Source organism: Gorilla gorilla, chromosome 4 (assembly GCF_029281585.2).
Source record: "Gorilla gorilla gorilla isolate KB3781 chromosome 4, NHGRI_mGorGor1-v2.1_pri, whole genome shotgun sequence".
NCBI classification, from domain to species: Eukaryota; Metazoa; Chordata; class Mammalia; order Primates; family Hominidae; genus Gorilla; species Gorilla gorilla.
In genome coordinates, this window is record NC_073228.2 from 16,735,393 (window position 1) to 16,754,298 (window position 18,906).

At 49.3% G+C, this 18,906-nt stretch overlaps 1 protein-coding gene and 1 long non-coding RNA gene across 4 annotated transcripts in view; one reads left to right on the forward strand and one right to left on the reverse strand.

Moving 5' to 3' along the window:
- Nucleotides 1-549: 549 nt before the first annotated feature.
- The window catches only part of NUP85 (nucleoporin 85), a 30,275-nt gene continuing 11,918 nt past the window's right edge, over nt 550-18,906 (reverse strand). For all 3 annotated transcript variants that reach the window (XM_004040981.4, XM_063706104.1, XM_019027015.4), the window contains 13 exons: nt 17,986-18,107; nt 11,074-11,208; nt 10,847-10,969; nt 10,482-10,613; nt 10,152-10,258; nt 4,881-4,964; nt 4,668-4,733; nt 4,327-4,478; nt 3,337-3,454; nt 3,147-3,247; nt 1,515-1,666; nt 1,106-1,207; nt 550-729 (listed from right to left, as the gene is read on the reverse strand). In XM_004040981.4, the coding sequence (XP_004041029.1) occupies nt 628-729; nt 1,106-1,207; nt 1,515-1,666; nt 3,147-3,247; nt 3,337-3,454; nt 4,327-4,478; nt 4,668-4,733; nt 4,881-4,964; nt 10,152-10,258; nt 10,482-10,613; nt 10,847-10,969; nt 11,074-11,208; nt 17,986-18,107 (1,496 nt within the window). In that variant the 3' untranslated portion in view covers nt 550-627. The remainder of the gene's footprint in view (nt 730-1,105; nt 1,208-1,514; nt 1,667-3,146; nt 3,248-3,336; nt 3,455-4,326; nt 4,479-4,667; nt 4,734-4,880; nt 4,965-10,151; nt 10,259-10,481; nt 10,614-10,846; nt 10,970-11,073; nt 11,209-17,985; nt 18,108-18,906) is intronic.
- LOC134758495 (uncharacterized) lies at nt 3,451-6,277 on the forward strand. The gene is made up of 2 exons (XR_010133719.1): nt 3,451-3,874; nt 4,298-6,277. It is a non-coding gene; the product is annotated as an uncharacterized lncRNA (long non-coding RNA).

An 18,906-nucleotide genomic window follows, 5' to 3' on the forward strand; every position in this document is an offset into this window, starting at 1 on the left:
TTAACAGAAATGGAGTCTCCCTATGTTGCCCAGGTTGGTCTCAAACTCCTGGGGTTGAGGGATCCTCCCAAAGTGCTGGGATTACAGGACGTGAGCCACTGCACCCGACCTGGGGGTGATTTCTTATCTAAGGAGGCACAGGAAGGCAGTTGCGTGTCAGATAGAACATAAAACAAGGCCGGGTGTGGTGGTTCATGCCTGTAATCCCAGCACTGTGAGAGGCCAAGGCGGGCAGATCACAAGGTCAGGAGTTCGAGATCAGTCTGGCCGACACAGTGAAACCCCATCTCTACTAAAAATACAAAAAAATTAGCTGGGTATGGTGTGCACCTATAATCTCAGCTACTTGGGAGGCTGAGGCAGGAGAATCACGTGAACCCTGGAGGCGGAGGCTGCAGTGAGCTGAGATCGTGCCATTGCACTCCAGCCCAGGCGACAGTGCAAGACTCCGTCTCAAAAAAAAAAAAAACGTAAAACAAGCATTTTTTAATCTTACTACCTCAGGTTCAGACTAGACATAAAAAATTCCCTGGGTAGACTCTAAGAACCTACATTTGCAAAACAACATTTATTCTTTTAAAAAATCTATATACATTGCCATACAAAGATACCACATTGAAGCAGTTCTCAGGAACCTTCCAGTGAGCCTTCTCTTATAATTGCCCGAGCAAGATTTCGTGCCAGAGAAAGTCTCAGCATTTCCACCTTGGTGGTCTCTATGTCATCATCCTGCAAAGCAGAGAGCGCCAGCATGAGCTAAGAGCAGGAAGGAGCCCTTTCACACTCCCGAAGGTTCTAGCTAATCCAAAGGTAGAGGGCACTTAACATTCATAGTAGCTTCCAGCAAATGATTGATGTAAAAGAAAGCAATACCAAACGGCCATACTGGAAATGATGAACAGCAAAGAACAAAATGTAGAGATCAGAACACTAGAATCCCTGATTCTCTCCTAAAAGAAGGTGGTGTGTGAATTACACAGGTTAAGGGGAATAGAGGCACATGTGTCCATAGGAGCCAGTGTTTCTGGAGGGAAGGGGAAGCCTGAGATAGAGGGAGCCTTTTCCCACCTCCATGTAGAACCATCAACCCAAAAGTGAAAATGACCTGGAGCTGCTCGGTATCAGATTCTCCATGCACAGGTCTTCTTGACGTCAAGTCCTCCAGACACCGCATCAACTCATAAGTCTGTTCTGCTGAGAAAATCACCTAGGGAAGAGAGCCTGCCTTGCTTGGCTGCCCCCAGCCCTGCCCTGCACTGGTTGGGGCAGGGGCCCATGTTCGGACGTTCTTCCTTTCATGCCCTTCGCAATAGTGTGCTTTGTATACGAATACCTCATTTCAAATCAAGCAGTGCTTCCTGTGTGAGTCTGGAATTCCAGAGAGGGTGCTAAGGGGAATACACGCGCACAGACAGAACGACAAAGGAGGAAACACGCACATTGGCAACAGCTATACAACTAAGCTCCAGCAGGGACTGACAAGCAAAGAAAACCACCGCTGCTGCAACCTTCACCTGTTTCTGTTCCAAAAGGGGCAAGGCATCTGTCAGCAGAGTCATCCAGAAAGACCGAGGGGCAATCCGAGACGTCATCAAGGACAGAAGGAGAGAAGCTGCGTCGGCAAAACGCTTCTCCCCGTACATACGGTGGAACTCGCGATACTTTCCTATGGCGAAACAAGAGCACTGAGTAACCTGCATATTCCCCCAAACTGCCCAAGTGACACCTACAAAAGTCACCCTGGCCCTAAACAAGAAAAACCTCAGACCAGCCACTCCACAAAGCAGGAGATTTTTTTCTCTCTCCAAACTCATAGGTCCCAATGAGATGCAGACCAAGAGCATTCAAAGCAGACTTGGAAGAACTCCGAAGAGCCAAATCTGGGGAAACATCAGAGTCAAAATACATAACAAGAGTCATGGATTAAAAGAGATTGACTAGGCCAGGCGTGGTGGCTCATGCCTATGCCTGTAACCCCAGCACTTTGGGAGGCCGAGTCAGGTGGATCACCTGAGGTCAGGAGTTTGAGACCAACCTGGCCAACATGGTGAAACCCCATTTCTACTAAAAATACAAAAATTAGCCAGGTATGGTGGCATGCACCTGTAGTCCCAGCTACTCAGGAGGCTGAGGAGGAAGAATGGCTTGAACCCGGGAGGTGGAGGTTGCAGTGAGCCAAGATCACGCCACTGCACTCCCAGCCTGGGGGACAGAGTGAGACTCCATCTCAAAAAAAAAAAAAGAAGAAACATGGAGGCACTGGCCAGGCGCAGTAGCTCACACCTGTAATCCCAGCACTTTGGGAGGCCGAGGCGGGCGGATCACTTGAGGTCAGGAGTTCCAGACCAACCTGACCAACATGGTGAAACCCCATCTCTACTAAAAATACAAAAATTAGGCGGGGCGCAGTGGCTCACGCCTGTAATCCCAGCACTTTGGGAGGCCGAGGCAGGCGGATCACAAGGTCAGGAGATCAAGACCATTCTGGCTAACACGGTGAAACCCCATCTCTACTAAAAATACAAAAAATTAGCCGGGTGTGGTGGCGTGCGCCTGTAGTCCCAGCTACTTGGGAGGCTGAGGCAGGAGAATTGCTTGGACCCGGGAGGCGGGGGTTGCAGTGAGCCGAGATCACGCCACTGTACTCCAGCCCGGGTGACAGAGTGAGACTCTGTCCCCAAAAAATAAATAAATAAAATACAAAAATTAGCCAGGTGTGGTTCCGCATGCCTGTAATCCCAGCTACTTGGGAGGCTGAGGCACGAGAATTGCTTGAAGTCAGGAGGTGGAGGTTGCAGTGAGCCTGGCAGCCTGGGCCACAGAGCGAGTAAGATTCTGTCTCAAAAAAAAAAAAAAAAAAAGAGAAAGAAAGGAAGGTAAGAAAGAAGAGAAAGAGAAAAAGAGAAAGAGCAAGAAAGAGAGAGAATGAAAGAAAGAAAGAAACAAACAAACAAACAAACATGGAGGCACTAAGGAGATGTGACAGCCAAACTCATGATCCTGGACATGACGGAGGATGTTTCTGGGACCACTGATGCAATGGGAATACATGAAGGAAGAGCTGGGAGAAGTCTGATGTGATCCCTTCAACCTCCCCAACTACCCACTTGTGCCCAAAGCACAGGGCACAAAACCCAGAGACTCACCCAGGAATGTCAGTCGGTCACTGAGCATCATGGCTGGCCCCAGGTTGTCAATGAGATCCAAATCAGAAAAGCAGCCTCTCTCACAGTAATCCCTGAGGAACCTGCAGGGCCCAGCCCAGAGATCAGAGCAGCAGTCTCAGGCCCACCTCAACCACCCAGTCCCTGGGAAGCCAACACTAGCCGCACCCACCTGTCTGACACGAGCGTGGCAAAGGCGGCATCCTTAGCACGGATGCTCCAAGAGAGGGCAGAACCCAGGCGATTGTTGCGGACGGCTCTCATGGCTAAGATCTTACAAATGCTGCGAACTTTGCAGGGGAAAAGAAAAGGTAAACGGCTTTCACTCCACAAATCACCCTATTCCTGAGCCCTGTGGGGACCGGAGTGGCCTCACAGCCTCACTCCACCGCAGAGCCACTCTTTGGGCTCTAAATGCAGCTGGATCGGCAGAGCTAGAAACTCGGCTGATTAACAGTGTCTGGGAGCTGCTAAGAGTGTAAGTGCCCATCACGGCAAGACTGGCTCTATGAGTGTATGTGGCTTCAAGGATAGCAAAACGTTGCTCCTTACATGTCAGCTCTTCTATTTTTTTTTCTCCCTACGTGTTTCTCCCTACGTGTCAGCTCTTCTATTACCTCTCCAGATGCCTCAAATCACATCTTCCTGTGGATCGTGAATACCATATGCTTTCAGAAATGGTCGTGAACATGCAACTGCCTCTCTGCAGGGTAATAACTCATGTTTACATTACTCAGCAGTGAGGGGAGAAATGAAGGGGCAGACTTGGTCATCCTCATTCCACCCTCTCTGCTTTTCTGGAGCCACCTCCAGCACTGCTTCCCCACTGAGCCAGGCTGAGCTAGCAATAGCAACCCACCTGGACAGGGAAACAGCGCCAACCCCAGCCCTGACCTCGTGGAATCAAGTGTGTGAGAAAAGGGGCGGCTCAGGCCTTTCCAGATGGTGTGTAGATTTTGTCTGGGTTCCAGTGGATCCCTAGCTTTCCTGTCCCTCCCAAATAATTATCCCATCTCTTAGTTTACCTCTTGGCGTCCACAGCCCCAAGTCTCCAGTGTGGCTTGTGAGGAGAAGGATGGCCGGGGTAGGCATAAAGTGTGACCTCAGGATCCCCTGACTCCTGTGTCCCACAGATGGTAGGCTGGGAGCAGGGCCAGCTCACCTTGTTCAGTCATCTGCCGCTGCTCACAGATCCGCAGCACCTTCAGGGCTTTCTGCTCGGTGTTCAGAGGTATCCGCTCAATGTGCAGCTCCAGGGAGACTCGGCCCAGCTCGGGGCAGTAATCAAAGTAATCGACCCCCAGCTGCCACAGGCTGCAAAGGTTTGAGGAGGACAGACATGAGGTGCTGCCTCATGGCTCCGAGGACTGGCACCTGCAGCTCCCTTTCACTGACCCTTCCGAAGCCTTCAGGGAGCCAACTGGGAGAGAACAGTCCAAGCTCCAATGGCATCCGCATGCTGAAGAGCACCCGCATAGCCCACACCCATGGGGTCCTTCCTACCTGGGATGAGCAAACAGTCCCGAGGCGTACTCCAGCAGGAGGAACTCTCTCATGTTGGAACCGAAACTGGAATAAAACAACAAAAGACCAAGACTCCTGGCCTGCCCTGTTCAGGGCCCCCTTAGCCCAACCTCCCTTTCAGGCATTCAGTTCACCCCACCCTCGAGGGCCTAGTGGTAAAAAAAGGAGGATCGGCGCCTCCAGGCCACTTACTAGAGGTTGTGTGACTGGAGGAGCTTGCAGTGGTCCAGCAGGTCTGTCAGGTGGGCCACAAACCACCAGTTGCTCAGGGCAATGCTGCAAATTCAGACACCAAGGCAAGAAGGAAAATCAGGGCACAGGCCGCATCCCACAAGAGTGGGGGTGAGCAAGAACCCCACATGTCCTGTCCCTCAAAGAGATGGGGCTGGGCGTGATGACAGCTCATGCCCGTGATCCCAGTACTTTGGGAGGCCAAGGCAGGCAGATCACCTGAGTCCAGGAATTTAAGACCAGCCTGGGCAACATGGCAAAACCCCATCTCTACAAATACAAAAATTAGCCAGGCATGGTGGCACACACCTGTAATCCCAGCTACTCGAGAAGCTGGGGTGGGAGTATTGCTTGAGCCTGGGAAGCAGAGGCTGCAATCGGCCGAGATCACGCCACTGCACTCCAACTTGGGTGAGAGAGCACAACCATAGCCCAAAAAAAAAAAAAAAATCGCTCAGAAAGTAGTTGAGATGGAGTCTTGCTCTGTCACCCAGACGGGAGTGCACTGGTGAGATCTCGACTCACTGCAACCTCTGCCTCCCAGGTTCAAGCAATTCTCATGCCTCAGCCTCTTCAGTAGCTGAGATTACAGGCATGCGCTACCACACCCAGCTAGAAAGTAGCTTTTGAATGTTCTCACCACACGCACCCAAAAGGGTCACTATGTGAGGTGACAGATGTCACTAGCTTAATTTCACAATGTATACGTCTATCAAAACATGTTGTTGGCCGGGCGCGGTAGCTCACACCTGTAATCCCAGCACTTTGGGAGGCCGAGGTGGGAGGATCATGAGGTCAGGAAATCGAGACCATCTTCACTAACACGATGAAACCCCATCTCTACTAAAAGTACAAAAAATTAGCCGGATGTTGTGGCGGACACCTGTAGTCCCAGCTACTCTGGAGGCTGAGGCAGGAGAATGGCATGAACCTAGGAGGCAGGGCTTGCAGTGAGACGAGATCACGCCATTGCACTCCGGCCTGGGTGACAAAGTGAGACTCCATCTCAAAAAAAAAAAAAAAACAAAAACAAAAAAACATGTTGTACACCTTGGCCGGGTGCAGTGGCTCACTCCTGTAATCCCAACACTGAAAGGCCGAGGCAGGTGTATCACTTGAGCTCAGGAGTTCGAGACCAGCCTGGCCAAGATGGCAAAACCCCATCTCCACCAAAAATACAAAAGTTAGCTGGGCGTGGTGGCGTGTGCCTGTGGTCCCAGCTACTCGGAAGGCTGAGGCAGAAGATCGCTTGAGCCCAGGAGGCAGAGGTTGCAGTGAGCTGAGATCGTGCCACTGCACTCCAGCCTGAGTGACAGGGCAAGACTGTCTCCAAAAAAAAAAAAAAAAAAAAAAAATTTGTACACCTTAAATACATACTACTTTGTTAATCACACCTCAATAAAGCTGGGGAAAAAAATGGGAGGGAGTGGACTGGGCCAGGGGAAAGGACACCTCAGCTTCCCAAAACAGCTGTTGCTACCCAGATTTCTAGCTGATGGTTATGTCGAAACCATTGGAGAAGCCAGTGAAAAGGCTGTAGGGGACCCAGGCTAAGGGAGCCAAAGCCTTAGCCTGCACGAAAGCCACCAACAAGTGGAAGGAAGGGCTGAGACAGTGCCCGGTGTCTTCCCAAAGGATCCAGCAGCCTCCAAGGCTGGAAGGCAGCAAGCACTGAGAGCAGAGAACTAACAACACAACTCAAGTGACGGAGACCAGACATAGTGCTGCACAAAGCCACCACGGTCTCCCTACAGGGCCCAGCAGGCCTGAACCACACAGTTAGGTCTTAGATCACACACGCACACACTCCCACTCTCACTCTCTCTGTCTCTCTCACTCTGAAGGATTCTGAGTGAGCAGCCGAGACACAGAGCAGGTGGGCATCCTTAACATTCAAGGCGGGAAAAGCCTAATTATCAGCTCCAAAGTAGCCCTCTGCTGAAAACGAGAGAATGCTGCGGAGTTGGGAAGACCAGCTACGGTGAAGGTGACCCCTCTAAGCAACTGTAGCCCCAAATGAGCTGTTTGTCCTGTACTAAGGTCACTGTCAACTCCTTACCCCGGCCCCATCTTGCTTGTTGGGGGCTCTGGAGTAATCAAAGCTCCAGTGCCTCTACATGCTATTCTGGAAATGGGGTGTGAGGTTTGTAAACACTGCTGCACCCTGCATCCAAGATTGTGGGCTGGGCCAAAATACAAGTCAGAAGATTCTAGATTCAGCAGACATTAAGCTGGAACTCTTCTTGGTTATTGAAGGAAGACTTGTCACCTTTTAGCTCGATACTTTTGGAGGACTTGAAAGGCACCAGGAAACTGCTGACATCTTGCCCAACTCCCAGTGAAGTGCACCCCAGCTGTTTCCTCTTGCCAGACAGCAAGGAACTGGCCCGTCTTCAGAGGAAGCTGTAAGCCAGGAGGGAAGAAGGGACCCTGTGGAGGACTCCTGCCATCTCCTTTCAGCTAAGGGGTTAGCAGTCAAGCATGCCCACCCAGGCACTGAGAGACAAACCCCTGGCCCTTTAGCAGGGCTGACGAACTACAGCCTCTGAGTCAGGATCCCCTGGCTGCCTTTTCTGCCCCTTAGGGTCTGGCACGATTATTGACATAGGAGTAAATCAGGGGCCCACTTAGAAACCTCCCTTCTCCATGTTCATATGAAGGTGGTGTGAACAGGAAAGGAAAAAAAAGAAAGAAACCTTTTTTCTAATGCCTTTAAAAAGGCATGCCAACAGCTCACTGGCTCAAGTCCAGAAAGAGACACACTTCCCTGCTGCCCAGAATTGTGCATGGGTCTGACCGATACATCCCATGAGAAAACAAGTGCCCACAAGACCCCAATTCAACCTTTCCCCAGAGCCAGGAGGGCACACTTCCTAAAACTGCTACTGCCTCTGAAGACATTGCAGCCCATTTCACAATTCCTGGGACAAGCTCTGCTTTTCTGTTCCTCTTTCAAAACAGGATAGGAGGTAGCCTCGTGATCAGAGAAATGCAAACTCCAAGATTTCCCACTAACAGAGCTCAGATCCCTTCCTGCTTGTGAGAGTGGAGAGAGGCTGAGACTGGGGGACTGCAAGCCTAATCCTTCCTTGTCTGTGTCCGGCACGAGAGTGATGTTGTTCACCCCTCTTCACTGGTACTTCTCTTTCTCTTCTGCCACTGGAAACAGCAGGATGCTTTCCCCTTTTATACTCCCTGCATCCAACAGACTTCTGCTCAAATCTGTTTTATTCCTAAAAATCCAGATACAGGGCTTATAAAGGAAGCCCCGGTGAAACTCACTCACTGTTATAACACAGGAAATTTAGAATACTCAACTATGGGCAGAGACACCAACAAAGCCAAACGATGGTGTGTTTGTGTGTTTTTAAGTTATTCTCACTAATTCTTCCATGCAGGGACTTCTCACAATGTTTACAGGCCTGTGAAAATATTGACACAAAACTTGACTTTCAGGCCGGGCATGGTGGCTTATGCCTGTAATCCTAGCACTGTGGGAGGCCAAGACAGGCAGATCGCTTGAGCTCACAAGTTCAAGACCAGCTTGGGCAACATAGTGAAACCTCATCTCTCCAAAAAAAAAAAATAATTAGCCAGGCATGGTGGCGCACACCTGTAGTCCCAGCTACCTGGAAGGCTGAGGCAAGAGGATCACTTGAACCCAGGAGGTCAAGGCTGCAGTGAGCTGAGATCACTCCACTGCACTCCAGCCCGGGTGACAAAGTGAGACCCTGTTTCAAAAAAAAAAACTTGGCAGGGCGTGGTGGCTCACGCCTGTAATCCCAGCACTTTGGGAGGCCGAGATGGGCAGATCACCTGAGGTCAGGAGTTCCAGACCAGCCTGCCTAGGCAACATGGTGAAACCCTGTCTCTATTGAAAAACACAAAAATTTGCTGGGCGTGGTGACGGACACCTGTAATCCCAGCTACTTGGGAGGCTGAGGCAGTAGAATCGCTGGAACCCAGTAGGCGGAGGTTGCAGTGAGCCAAGATCACACCACTGCACTCCAGTCTGGGTGACAAGAGCAAAACTGTCTCAAAAAAAAAAAAAAAAAAACCCAGAAACAAACACACAAAAAACTTGTTTTTCATTCCCCAAATCTAGTATCATTTTCTTGAAGCCCTGGCATTCTTTTGGCCAAAACAAGAAGAGCAGGTAGGGCGAAGGAAACTCTTCCCATGCTCAGATCTACAAACAGCCAGTTGAGGTCAGTGAATCTGACACCTGATCAAGGCCATCTTCTGCCATTACCCACTTCCTCCCTTCCCAGCACGTCTTCAGTGCAATGCCTACCATCCAGGGTGCACAAGAAGGGGACCTTCTTTCTGACTTACCATATATGGAGAGTTCTGGAAAGGTTTACCTTTGATTCATTATGTTTGGCACTCCCTTTCCTGCCTTGCTAAAGATTCAGTGCAATCATAGAACACCCTCTTTTGGATAGAGGGCTGGAAATTCTGAATAATACCCAGCCTGAAGCCCAGTGGTTCGGTAGCTCACGTCACTGGAGTGAGACTCTTGGAACACGCCATCCCATAAGGTGACTACGTGTCCATTAGGTGCCAAGAAACAGGCTTGCTGGCTTTTTCTAGATTTTAAATGTCAAAGTAGTTTCCCGCAATGTTATTTTAAATAAACATCCCTGAAATGGAAACAGTTATGTATATGTGGTAGCCCTCAAGCCTCCAGGAAGTCCCTAAGCTCACCCAGAGAAAAGCCATTATCTACCTGTGGCAAGTCAAGCAGGGGAGCAGATGCTATGGTTTGAAGGGATCCCCTCTAAAACCCCAGTTTTGCCAATGTGATAGTATTAAGAGGTAGGGCCTCTAAGAGGTAATTAGGCCAGGAGGTGATTAGGCCACATCCTCCCTCATGAATGTGATTGGGTGCCCTTATAAAGCGACTTGACGAAGGGAGTTTGTCCTTCTTGCCCTTCCACCACATGAGAACACAGTGTTCAAGGTGCCATGTTGGAAGCAGAGAGCAGCCCTCACCAGCAACATTGCCAGTGCCTTGATCCTGGACTTCCTAGCCTCCAGAACTGTGAGAAAATAATCTTTTTCTTTATAAATTACCTGGTCTCAGGTATTCTGTAATATCAGCGTGAGATGGACTAAAATAGCAGGTCTGAGGGAAGAAGGGTAAGGAAGGAACAGGCCACTCTAGAAACGCAAGGTGGTGATATTTGTAAACCTAAAAATGGTTACAGTGGGGGGTGGGAGAGATCCTACCTGCACTCTTTGATTACTTGATGGATGTCAAACTCAAAGGCTGCCAACAAGATGTTGTCCAGGGGTTCTGGGCTGCTCTCACCTCCCAGAAACAGGTCCAGGCTGGACTGTGGAAAGGTGATGAGACACTCAATCCCGAGGACGGAAGCAGAGACTCAGGGGGCAGGCAGGGCTGCTGTATAAGGAACCCCAGGGAAGGTGCCTTGTTCTTTCACTAAGGGCCAAAGGAAAGGGTCTTCCTGTTCCTCAGGGAGGAATTCAAAGAGAATGACCCATCAGGGCGCCCCCAGGACTCCTACCCCCACCCTTGCCCACCCCGAGCTCACTCACCTGGGCGTAGTAGTGCAGATCAATGGGTTTTACTGTGGGATTGGAGTACAAGAGCCGAGTCACTAGGAAATGATACCAATTACTCAGAAGTTCCTTCTGCTCTAACAAGGCAGCTTCGTCTCCCAGCATAATCTGAGGAGAGACATTTGTGCTGAACTCTGTCCTCCTCTCAGGGGTACCTTCTCCATAATGCTCCTGCTCTCAGCTAAGGGCACTGGATTTCAACTAGTCTGAAAGCTCTCGCCATCATGGCAGAGCGACAGACAGCCCTATCCAAGGAGGACCAAGCTCCTGCCACTGCTGCACTGGATGCCACAGCCCCCATAGGAAGCCAACATGGATGCAATCTGAACTGCTTCCCAGACCTTCAAGAGAGACTCCAGGTGAGGGCTGGTGGCGAATGTGCTGTCCTGGAGGTACCGCTCACATTCCTCGTGCCAGTGCTGCCACTTCAGCTCCAGCTCTGTCAGTGTCTGGGTGTTCCCGGGCTAAGAGAGAGACCAGCCATGAGACGTCATCCCATCCACACCCTTTATATTTAGTGAATCATGCATCTCCTGTGACCCAGCAGAGCAAAGCTACCCCCACGTACACTGAGAATGGGCATTGTCCTCATCAGGTCCCCCATGATTCGGCATATGCCTGCAGAGGCGGGGCTGGCATCGGCTTCCTTGGAGAGCATCTGTCGGGCCTCATCCAGCCGGCCCTGCAGCACCAAGATGGTCACCTGGGAGGAGATCCGGGCCCATGAGCATTGGCAGGAGGCCTGGCCCTGCCGAGGCGTGAGGAGGCCAGTCCCCTCACCCCACACTTTGGCTTTTTAACTCTTCACACACAGGCTTCTTTCTGCCCCTGAGTCTGCCCTGGGAAGAATGATGGCTCTTTCCCTCCAGAAGTAATCCATCACATCCAATCTCATGGCTTTGTCACCTCCACTATGTTTTTCAAACAGCCAGCTGTAGTCCATTATAGCCTGTGACCACCTTTTTTTTTTTTTTCAGAGTTCCGCTCTTGTTGCCCAGGCTGGAGTGCAATGGCATAATCTCGGCTCACTGCAACCTCCACTTCCCGGGTTCAAGCGATTCTCCTGTCTCAACCTCCCGAGTAGCTGAGATTACAGGCGCATGCCACCATGCCCAGCTAATTTTTGTGTTTTTAGTAAAGATGGGGTTTCACCATATTGGCCAGGCTGGTCTCGAACTCCTGACCTCAAGTGATTCCCCGCCTCGGCCTCCCAAAGTGTTGGGATTACAGGCGTGAGCCACCACGCTCAGCCCCAGCTTTTCAAAAATAAAAGAAACAGAAAAACATGTTCCTCTACCTGCTTCCCCCCACCCCTTCTCCACCATCATGGTGTGTGCTGTTGATTATTTCTCCCACCATCTTCTCACAAAACGTCCAGGATCATGCAATTCCTGGCCAAGAAACAAAAGCAAAATCGTCCCATTCACCAGTGGATTCAGATTAAAACTGGTAATACAGGGCTAGGCGTGGTGGCTCATACCTGTAATCCCAGCACTTTGGGAGGCCAAGACGGGCAGATCACAAAGTCAGAAGATCGAGACCATCCTGGTTAACATGGTGAAACCCCATCTCTACTAAAAATACAAAAAATTAGCCAGGCGTGGTGGCAGGCGCCTGTAGTCCCAGCTACTTGGGAGGCTAAGGCAGGAGAATCGCTTGAATCTGGGCGGCAGAGGTTGCAGTGAGCTGAGATTGCGCCACTGCACTCCAGCCTGGGCGACAGAGTGAGACTCCATCTCAAAAAAACAAAACAAAACAAAATAAAACAAAACTGCTAATACAGTTAGCTATAACCCCAAGAGGAAGGACTGGAGAAGAACCAAGCTGGGTCTGCCAGGAATTACACATGAGATGAGTCTACACGTAAGACTATCATCTTATCACATCAAGCTGAAACTGTCACCACTATCTGGAAAGGTGGACATACTTTGTTGAGAAAATGGTTTTTCTCTGATTATAAGCTCTACAATAGTAGGTTGGTTCAATAATAAATATGTGAGAAGTTTTGTTTGGAAAAAAATTAAAATGAAATAATAGAAAATATCAGAATGCATTAAATAAAATGGTTCACAAAAGTTTCAGTTCAAATATAAATATGTAAAATAAATACACTCAGGCCAGGCGTGGTGGCTCACGTCTGTAATTCCAGCACTTTGGGAGGCCGAGACGGGTGGATCACCTGAGGTCAGGAGTTCGAGACCAGCCTGGTCAACATGGTGAAACCCTGTCTCTACTAAAAATACAAAAATTAACCGGGCGTGATGGTGCATGCCTGTAGTCCCAGCTACTCGGGAGGCTGAGGAACAAGAATCATTTGAACCCGGGAGGCAGAGGTTGCAGTGAGCCAAGATCACGCCACTGCACCCCAGCCTGGGTGACAGAGTGAGACTCCATCTCAAAAATAACATAACATAACATAAAATAAAATATACACTCAATGCAAACAGTCTTCACTGTTCAGTCTTTATCTGTGAATCTGCCTACTCACTAAAATTTATCTGTAACCCCCAAATCAGTATTTGTGGTACTTTCAAATCAAAATTAAGAGTGGCAAGAATATTGAGTTGCTTGACACACACTAAACAAGGCTTTATCGTGATGCCACATTTTTTTCATTTTTGTACATTTTGTACATTTTCTTGGGTCCCCACGTGTAGTACTGAAGTGCTTTCTAGTGTTGCTAAGTGCAAGAACTATGGGAGGTGTTAGATAAGCTTCATTCAGACACGAATTATAGTGCTGTTGGCCCTGAGTTCTTTTTTTTTTTTTTTTGAGACAGAGTCTTGCTGTCGCCCAGGCTGGAGTGCAGTGGCGCGATCTCGGCTCACTGCAAGCTCCACCTCCCAGGTTCACGCCATTTTCCTGCCTCAGCCTCCCGAGTAGCTGGGACTACAGGCGCCTGCCACAATACCCAGCTAATTTTTTGTATTTTTAGTAGAGATGGGGTTTCACTGTGTTAGCCAGGATGGTCTTGATCTCCTGACTTCATGATCTGCCCGCCTTGGCCTCCCAAAGTGCTGGGATTACAGGCGTGAGCCACTGCACCTGGCTGACTTCACTGTTAATGAATCAACAATATTATGTCAAGTAAGTTGTCTCTAAACAGATACACACATAAAACAAGTGATCGGTTATATATTGATTGGTTGAACAAAATATGACCAGAGGCTTGCAGGAACCTAACCCTGTATTTCCCCTAGGAGCAATGGTTCGATATTCACTAATTCAGTATTCAAGGCACTGCACTCCAGCCTGGGCAACAAGAGCAAAACTCTATCTCAAAAAAAAAAAAAAAATCACAAATATATATACATATACATACGGATAACTCCCAACTTTTCCTCTCTAGCCCAAACTTCCTTGTCTGAATTCCAGCTTTGTATATCCAAGTGCCTAGTCAACATCTCCACTTAGATCTTGAATAGGCATCTTAAAACGTAACATGTCGGACAGGCATGGTGCCTCATGCCTGTAATCCCAACACTTTGGGAAGCCAAGGAGGGTGGATTGCTTGGGCCCAGGAGTTTGAGACCAGCCTGGACAACATGGCAAAACCCCGTCTCCACTACAAATACAAAAATTAGCTGGACATGGTGGCACGCCTTTGTAGTCCTGGCTACTTGGGAGGCTGAGGTGGGGAGGATCACCTGAGCTTAGGCGGTCAAGGCTGCAGTGAGCTGTAATCTGACCACTGCACTCCAATATGGGCAACAGAGACTTTGTCTCAAAAAAAAAAAAAAAAAAAAACCACACACACGAGAGAAACATGTCTAAAATTAAATACCAGTTTGCCTCCAATTCACCAACCTTATCCTCCCACATTCTTCTATTTCTTGCATGCCCACATCAAATCAATCCATCAGCAAACCCCATCAACTCTCTTCAAACATATCTAGCCTACACCACCACCATCTTTTACCTGGCTTAGTACAGCAGAATCCAGACTGGCCTGTTTCCATCCTTGCTGTAGTCTCAACATGGCAGCCAGGACAGCCTTTGGGAACCTAAGTAAGATCTCGGGCTTCCTCTGCTCAGCTCTCCAATGCCCCCTCACCCCATACGGCTTAGAAGTAAAAGACTAGCTTTTACTGTGCATCAACCATGTCAACTACCTCACCCACATTTATGTCCTTTAACTAATTTAATGATCACAACAGCCCCATGGGACAGGTATTATTATCTCCACTGGACAGATGAGGACCCTTAAGGCCGTTAAGTAGCTCACTCAAGATCTCACACCTAGTGACCGGGCACAGTGGCTCACACCTGTAATCCCAATACTTTGGGAGGCCAAGGCAAGAGGACTGCTTGAGGCCAGGAGTTCAAAAAATAAAAAAATTTGGCTGGGCATGGTGGCTCAAGCCTGTAATCCCAGCACTTTGGGAGGCTGAGGCAGGTGGATCACTTGAGGTCAGGAGTTCGAGACCAGCCTGGCCAAAACAGCAAAACCCCATCTCTACTAAAAATAAAAAAATGAGCCAGGCAAGATGGCGAGAGCCTATAATCCCAGCTGAGATCGCCCCACTGCACTCCGGCCTGGGCAACAGAGTGAGACTCCGCCTCAAAAAATAAATAAATAAAAATAAAAAATAATTGGGTTAGCCGGGCGTGGTGGCTCACGCCTGTAAACCCATCACTTTGGGAGGCCAAGGCAGGCAGATCACGAGGTCAGATCGAGACCATCCTGGCTAACATGGTGAAACCCCGTCTCTACTAAACAAAATAAAAAAATTAGTCAGGCGTGGTGGCGGGCGCCCGTGGTCCCAGCTACTCGGGAGGCTGAGGCAGGAGAATGGCATGAACCCGGGAGGCGGAGCTTGCAGCGAGCCGAGATCGTGCCACTGCACTCCAGCCTGGGCAACAGAGCGAGACTCCAGCTAAAAAAAAAAAAAAAAAAAAAAATTGGGATGGTGGGATGGAGGGAGGCAGGCAAATCACTTGAGGTCAGGAGTTCAAGACCAGCCTGACCAACATGATGAAACCCCATCTCTACTAAAAATACAAAAAACAAAACAAAACAAAACAAAAACCAGCTGGGCATCATGGCGTATACCTATAATCCCAGCTACTCGGTAGACTGAGACAGAACTGCTTGAACCAGGGAGGCGGATGTTGCAGTGAGCTGAGATAGTGCCACTGCACTCCAGCCTGGGCAACAGAGAAAGACGCCATCTCAAAAAATAAATAAATAAATAAATAAAAACTTTAGCTGGTGGTGGTAACACATGTCTGTGGTCCCAGCTACTTGGGAGGCTAAAGTAGGAGGACCACTGGAGACCTGGAGGCCAAGGCTACAGTGAGTGGTGATTGTGCACTGCAGCCTGGGGAACACAGTGAAACTGTATTTAAATAAAAAAAAAAAAGGCCAGGCATGGTGGCTTATGCTGATAATCCCAGCACTTTGGGAGGCCAAGGTGGGCGAATCACGAGGTCAGGAGTTTGAGACCAGCCTGGCCAACATGGTAAAACCCCATCCCTACTAAAAATACAAAAATTAGCTGTGCATGGTGACGCGCGCCTGTAGTCCCAGCTACTCAGGAGGCTGAGGCAGAAGAATCACTTGAACCCCGGAGGCAGAGGTCGCAGTGAGCTGAGATCGCGCCACTACACTCCAGCCTAGGTGACAGAGAGAGACTCTGTCTCAAAAAAGGAAAAAAACCCACCTCACAGCTAGTAAAAGGCAGAGCTGGAATGCTAACCCAGGTAGTGTGGCACCACAGACCATGTTGTTAGTCACCCTGCTATGTACGCTGCAAAAAGCTAAAGTCTCAGTGACAGCCCAGGGGGCTGTCTCAGACCTGGCCTGGTATCGCTCTGTCTTTATCTCCCCAGCTCATCCCTCCCACCTACCCCTACACAGCACAGCCCCTCCTGCCCCACCCTGGCTCTAGAACACAGCATCTACAGGCCCTGCTATCTGGAATGCTTTCTTCAGCCTAGCTCTCCTCACCTCCTTCAGGTCTCACCTCCAATCTCTCATGAGGGAGGCCTTCTTTGACGCCCCTCCAGCACTTGCAGCCTCCCTCCCTTCTTGGCACCTTGCCAGAGCATTTCACTATGTGCCAGGATACATGGTACTAGCCTATGTGTTGCTGTTCTTTCTCCACACACAGGATATAAACTCCATAAAGGCAGGAATCTTTGCCTGTTTTAGTCATGGTGTCTCCTTGGTGCCTTGCAAATAGTAGGGACTCAATAAATACTCAGTGAATGACCAGGAATGGTGGCTCACACTTGCAATCCCAACACTTTGGGAGGCCAAGGTGGGAGGATTGCTTGAGCCCAGGAGTTCAAGACCAGCCTGGGTAATACAGTGAAACCTCACCTCTACAAAAAATAAAACTAGCCAGGCGTAGTGGTGTGCGCCTGTAGTCCCAGCCACTCAGGAGGCTGAGGTGGGAGGATTGCTTGAGCCCAGGAAATCAAAGGTGCATTGTGCCATGGTCGCATCACTGCACTCCAGCCCAGGCTGCAAAGCGAAACCCTGTCTCTAAACGACAACAACAAACCTTAGCGAATCAATCAGAGACTCAAACATTTGGCCCACTACTTCCTGTGAGCCACCGTGCCGGGCCGAATTCCAGGTTTTCTTTTCTTTTCTTTTTTTTTTTTTGTCCTCACAATCTGTTCTCAATTTCAGGCTTTATAAGTTTAGTTGACTTTCCATTAGCCCAGTCAACTAGCCGTCTCCTCCCTGCCACCTCCCAATTGGGTCAGTCAGCAGAGGTGAATGGAAATACCTAACACATAGAAAATACATCCATATACACACATACAACATGCTGACTTCGAAAATGATGATCCAAAGTAACGTGCAAGCTCATTTACATCCAACCCTGTATGCACCCCAGCCCCTGTCAATTGGTTTTATATCATTAGCCAGGCATGGTGGTTGGCACTTGTGGTCCCAGCTACTTGAGAGGCTGAGGTGGTAGGACCGCACAGGAGGCGGAGGTTGCAGTGAGCAAGATCAGGCCACTGCACAACAGCCTGGGGAACAGAGTCGGACTATCTTTTCTCTTTTATATTTTTATTTATTAATTTGTTTTGAGATGGAGGGTCTCACTTTGTTGCCCAGGCTAATCTCAAACTCCTGGGCTCAAGAGATTCCTGATTTGGCCTCCCAAAGTGCTGGCTGGAATTACAGGCATGAGCCACCGCACCCAGCCGAGACCCTGTCTCAAAAAAAAAAAAAAAAACGGTTTTGTATTCCTTTTTGTGTATTCTCTTCCTTAGATCCACAAAGAAATCAAATTTCCTTTTACCCTGGAAAGTCTTCAAAGCATTATTTTTCTTACATGGTACCTCGGTTTTAGACTCTCCCATAGAGCAGGGAAGAAAAGATCCAAAAGAGTCTCCATAGTAACAGACTCCAAAAGCCAGCCTACTGCTGGAGGCTCAGTGGGTGTCCTCAGACCCACCCGGCAGCACCAGGGACAGTAGGACACATGGTGTGAGGTGGGGGCCCGGCCTGTCTTACCAAGTTCCAGAAGCTGTCATGTTTGCTTGGATTCTCACTGCCCAGAACATCTGCCGACAAACTGTCCACCTCGCACACATGGAGCCGGACCCAGTCAAGGAGATGGAGGAGGAGAGGGCCAGCTGGGAGGAGAGACTCTCATCACACACAAAAGCCTCAGCTTCATCTGCAGCAAGTTCCTTTATCCAAGGAACAGAGAACTTTAAGGCAGACAAGCTGACTACATAGGTTTATCCCTTTTAAGCAGTCACACACATGGTCCTGAATGAAGGACTGTGCTAGGAAAAAGCAAATGCACTTTCACCAAATATTACTACTGTGTCAGGCAGCTCCATCTTTAACTGACCCCAGAAAGGGGTGAACATGGAATGCAGACCTCACTACCCCACACTCCAGATTCTTCACAAATACTTAATAGCTACATAAGTAATGGCCGTTTAGGAACCAACAATGACTAGCTAGCAAGCAGCCAGGTATGCAATGATGATAAAAACATATGGCCAGGGGGCTGGTGGTGCACACCTGGAATCCCAGCACTTTCGGAGGCTAAGGCAGGTGGATCATCTAAGCTCAGGAGTACCAGACCAGCCTGGACAACATGGTGAAACCCTGTCTCTACTAAAAATACAAAAATTAGCCGGGCGTGGTGGCGCATGCCTATAATTCCAGCTACTCAGTTGGCTAAGGTAGAACTGCTTGAACCCAGGAGGCAGAGGTTGCAGTGAGCCAAGATCGCACAACTGCACTCCAGCCTGGGTGACGGAGTGAGACTCTGTCTCAAAAAACAAAACACAACAAAACATATGGCCGGGCATGGCAGTTCATGTCTGTAATCCCAGCACTTTGGGAGGCTGAGGCAGGCAGATTGCTTGAGCCCAGGAGTTTGAGACTAGGCTGGGCAACATAGGGAGACCCCATCTC